Genomic DNA, 5,000 nt, shown 5'->3' on the forward strand with positions numbered 1-5,000 from the left:
ACTCTTGTGGGTTATAGGCAGTTAGCAGCAGCTAGTTCGTTATGAATTATTTTCTTTGATTGTTTAAGCAGTAGTAGTATTGACGAAGAAGAAGAATGATGGGGGGCTATGACAGTTGTAGAATGTTGATGGAATCTTCGTAAATGGTCATGTACCTAAAAGTGACTCGTTGTGGATGATATTAGTTATTGAAATCGTTCTGAATAAATTCTTGAGAGGACGGTTTTGAATATATCGTTTTTAAAATACTTGCTTGGGTATTGTTCTACGGCCCTGGTGATAGCGTCATTTGTTGTGGATGCGTTCAAAAGAGGTTTGTATTTTGTAATAAAGAATGACTCTTCATTATTGCGCCGACTACAGATTGTATCGTCCCTGAATCGATAGAGTGGAAATATTATGAAGCTTGGTTGTTTGTTATTGGCACAAATGTCGTTGAGTTCGTTGAATGCTGTTTCTCTGATTTTCGGAATTTTGATCTGGGATCTGTGCAGAGCAATCCTTTGTCATAGACTGTTTTTTGCTTGGACAATGTATTGCTCTCGACACCCAGCCCAGCTTAATACGTATATCAGGCTCTCCGAAGTACATGTGAAGTTGCTTTTCACTGTGAAACCTTGGCTTTGTTTGAAAGAGTAACTCTGATCCTTAAATTAGATCGACACATAGTTAGGCCTTCCTGTATCTTTTAACTGACGGATTCAGTGTTGTTGTTGAGCGTATTCTGCCTTGCGTTAGGATACTTTTCATAGATTTGGGCTGACGTTTGCTTTTATGATGTGTGCGTTTCGGGGACTAAATTCGTTCTGTGGTCCCTTTTTAGTAGGGGGATGTTTTGGAGAATGGTGTCGAAGGCTTCATTGTTAAGAGGGTTGTGTGTGGAGATGTATGGTAGGGCTTTTGGCTGTTAATCTTTCATTAATTTGGGAATGTATGAGTTCGTGAATGTTGAGGTGTAGGCCACGTTGAAAGCATGTTTATGTAGTCGTGTGTCCTTGGTGCATGGAATAGAAACTATAGTACAAATCGTTTTTGCTAGGTTGAAAGGGATATTCATTCTAGTATGTCTGGGGTGGCATGAGTGGAACGGTAGGAAATGATTCAATGTAACATGTTATAAAATGCATTTATAATGAATGCACGACTCTAATTGCAAAGATGATTATTCAGCAAAATGACGTTTAATGATGTCTTCATTAAGGTCTCTGCTAACAATTCATTATTATTCTCTTAGAAACTGAAACATTACGAATGACATCTTTCAACTGATCTATTCATTCATTTTGAGGAATGAATGAAAATAACAAAGCTCTCGGGTATTTCATTCAATTCCAAGACAAGTAAAAGCACTTAAGATATTAAAGGATTTCAATGTGATTATGTGGAGGGGGTCACCTGCACGGCAGGCTACAGTATGTTATGGATGTACATTTCACAATATAACCGTAATACATGTGTCAATCTACTTGAAGGATCAGAGTTCTCTTTGAAACAAAGTCAACGTTTCACAGTTGACTCTGTTTGAATGCATTCACAACAAATGACACTACCGCCTGGGCAGTAGAACAACACTCACATAAGTATTGTAAGAACGATATATTCAAAACCGTCCCCTCAAGAATTTATTCTGAACGATTTCAATAACTAATATCATCCACAACGAGTCACTTTTAGATTACTTGACCATTTAAAATGATTCCACCAAAATTCTGCTACTCTCATACCTCTCCGCATATTTTTTTCTTCTTCGTCTTCTTCTTCTTCTTCTTCTTCTTCTTCTTCTTCTTCTTCTTCTTCTTCTTCTTCTTAATCTTCTTCTTCTTCTTCATCTTCTTCTTCTTCTTCTTCCTCTTCTTCATCTTCTTCTTCTTCATCTTCTTCTTCTTCATCTTCTTCTTCTTCATCTTCTTCTTCTTCATCTTCTTCTTCTTCATCTTCTTCTTCTTCATCTTCTTCTTCTTCTTCTTCTTCTTCTTTTTCTGCTTTAATACTAATACTTCTTAAACAACCAAAGACAAGAATTCATATCTAACTAGTTGCAGGTAACTACCTACAACCCAAAAGATTAAAAAAAGAGAGACAGAGGCAGGCAAAAAAAGGAAAATGTCCCTTGCACTGGAAAACTATGGAAATATATATATTTTAAAAAACAATTCATTTTAAGTTTTCCACAATTTAATTGTTTTTTATGCTTTAGTCTAAGTTGAAAAAGTCGCAAAGACTGAAACCAGTACTAAAATGATATTGATGATAAAATTATTTTAGCATTTTCTACCTTGTCTTATTTTCCTTATACATATCAAATCGTGTGTCCCTTTTCAACCGTCTACACAAAAACATATCGAATAATTCCCATTTGGTGACATCTTAGATATTCTTATATGTATGTATGTATGTATGTATACACACACACACACACACACCACACACACACACACACACACACATATATATATATATATATATCCATGGTAATACAAAATATATATTATCTCAGACGTTCAAAGATATTCACAAACAGTCACATACATCTACTGAGAGAGAGAGAGAGAGAGAGAGATTATAGGTGTGGGACTAAGGAGAGCTATAAATGGGAGATGAGAAAACATTAAATATTTACAAATATATACATTCAATGAAATAAATCAATATAAATGATCCAACTTACAGATCTGTTAAACTGGGAAGATTTTGGAAGGCTCCTGATTCGATTTTCCTGATATCATTATAAGCCAAAACTCTGTAACATCAAGTTCAATTGATGAGAAATTGAATGGAACAGATTTGTGATATACTATCACATATTAGACTAAACAATTGAACGACGGAAGAAAGAAAGTGGATTACCGGTGAAGGTGATAAGCATAAAGATAACGATGAAGAAAGGAGAGGGAAAAAGTTGGTACCAATGATGTAATAATGAAGTTAATGGTAATTATTCTGATAATGATGCTCATTAGTACGTTTATCTTTATGATGATTATGATATTGAGGATGACTGTTGGCCATGATAGTGATGGGGAAGATATTTGAAGTGGATTATAGCAATGAATGATATTGAAGATGAAGATGATAATGAATGTGACGATGTAGACAGTTAAGGAAAGATAAGAATTGTGACAATGATTAGGGTGAGGATAACGAAAAAGGCCTCATTAGATGCCAAGATGGTGATATAAATTACAATTATTGAGATGAATAGAAAACTAGCGAAAGATAAAAGAAAATACGAAGAAAATATGGAACATAAGAGAGAAGAAGAAGAAGAAGAAGAAGAAGAAGAAGAAGAAGAAGAAGAGAAGAAGAAGAAGAAGAAGAAGAAGAAGAAGAAGAATTCTAAGTATAGAAAAGTTAGCAAATTACATTTTAGAAATAAGAGAAGATGAAGAAATATTGGAAGAAATTTAAATATGAAGAATGTACTTCTAAATAGAAAAATGAAATAAGACTTCAATATGCTGATCAGCGTTAATCTAATGGTAAACTCAGTACATGACATCTAGACTGGATTACAGACACACGTTGATAATCTCGCATATTCGAATCTAGACACAATATATATATATCTAATATAGGATAAAAATTCTCGAAAAATATTTTATCAATGGCCAGCATATTAAAAAAATACCTTTAAAGGTTAAATTTTATAAACAACTTATGAACAAGGGCAAAAGAAAAATGTTTCCATGCCAAATATACCGAAATATAGATTTAATTGTCAATAACCATATAATTTATCCCTATAAGCACGCGTCTCGAAAGCAAGCCGATAGAAATTTCTAAACAATATCGTTATTATCGGATCGGTCCCAATTTCTGAGTTAATTAATTTAGAATTTTTCGTCATCAGCGACAAATAAGATAAGAAAATAAACGAGATACTTCCTTGTACCCATGGAAGAATTAACTCAGAAATTGGGACTGATCCGATAATAACGAAATTTTTTAGAAATTTCTATCGGCTTGCTTTCGAGACGCAAGCTTATAGTGAAAACTTATATGGTTATTGAAAATTAAGTCTATATTTCGGCATTTTTGGCATTGGGATTTTTTCTTTTGCCCTTGTTTATAAGTGGTATATATATACACATATATATATATATATATATATATATATATATATATGTATCAAAAGAAACCAGGACGCAAAGGATTTTGCGGTACATATTTTCGGGCTCTATAGAACACCTTATTCTTATATCAATGCTTTTTCTTATACAACAATAAGTTGTTCAATAAAACCCGAAACATATGTACCGCAAAATCCTTTGCATCCTGTTTTTCTTTTGATACATATATACAATCACCTATACCACTAGCTGGCATATATAGGTGCTTCATTTATCAAGTATTCACCCTGAATTTATATATATATATATTATATATATATATATATATATATATATATATGCGTGAATAAAATGGTTCGTCTGATGTGTCAAACTCACATATATAAAAACAGATACTCATATTCCCTCAGACATGACATTCACAAGCAATCATACGTTCTTATTAGGGGAGAATGAGAATATTGGGAGAGAATAACTGAGAGAGTGGGAAAGTAAGGATGTGAAGATATTAAATATTAAGAAAGATATTGTCAATGAAATGCTAGCAACAAGTCTGATCTTCACTTACAATGTTGTTAAACTGGGGAGATTTTGAAAGGATCCGGCTTTGAGTTCTTTTATATCATTGTAATGCAAATATCTGTAAGATTAAATTAATTTGAAAAGAAATATCATGGAATAGGTATCTGATAAAATGACACATATTATGACAAAATAATAAGATGAGGGAAAAAGAAAGTAGATAATGATGAGGATAAATTTCAAGATGATGGAGATAATGGTGGCGGTATCGTTAGCACGCCGGCCGAAAATGCTTAGCGGTATTTCGTCTGCCGTTACGTTATGAGTTCAAATTCCGCCGAGGTCGATTTGCCTTTCATCCTTTCGGGGTCTATAAATTAAGTACCAGTTGCGCACCGGGGTCGATAT

The 5,000-nt window shown here is 33.5% G+C and overlaps 3 protein-coding genes across 9 annotated transcripts in view; 2 read left to right on the plus strand and 1 right to left on the minus strand.

Annotated features, from left to right (window-relative positions):
- The window catches only part of LOC115225268 (adhesion G-protein coupled receptor G6-like), a 1,160,637-nt gene that overhangs the window by 951,779 nt on the left and 203,858 nt on the right, over window positions 1-5,000 (plus strand). The window lies entirely within an intron of this gene.
- LOC115225305 (slit homolog 1 protein) overlaps window positions 1-5,000 on the plus strand; it is a 514,782-nt gene that overhangs the window by 319,193 nt on the left and 190,589 nt on the right. The window lies entirely within an intron of this gene.
- Window positions 1-5,000, minus strand: part of LOC115225271 (leucine-rich repeat-containing protein 15-like) — a 233,029-nt gene that overhangs the window by 118,462 nt on the left and 109,567 nt on the right. The window contains exons 10-11 of the mRNA XM_036513971.1: window positions 4,639-4,710; window positions 2,669-2,740 (exon numbers count right to left, since the gene is read on the minus strand). Of these exons, the coding sequence (XP_036369864.1) occupies window positions 2,669-2,740; window positions 4,639-4,710 (144 nt within the window). The remainder of the gene's footprint in view (window positions 1-2,668; window positions 2,741-4,638; window positions 4,711-5,000) is intronic.

The sequence above is a fragment of the Octopus sinensis genome, linkage group LG27 (genome assembly GCF_006345805.1).
Source record: "Octopus sinensis linkage group LG27, ASM634580v1, whole genome shotgun sequence".
Classification (NCBI taxonomy): domain Eukaryota; kingdom Metazoa; phylum Mollusca; class Cephalopoda; order Octopoda; family Octopodidae; genus Octopus; species Octopus sinensis.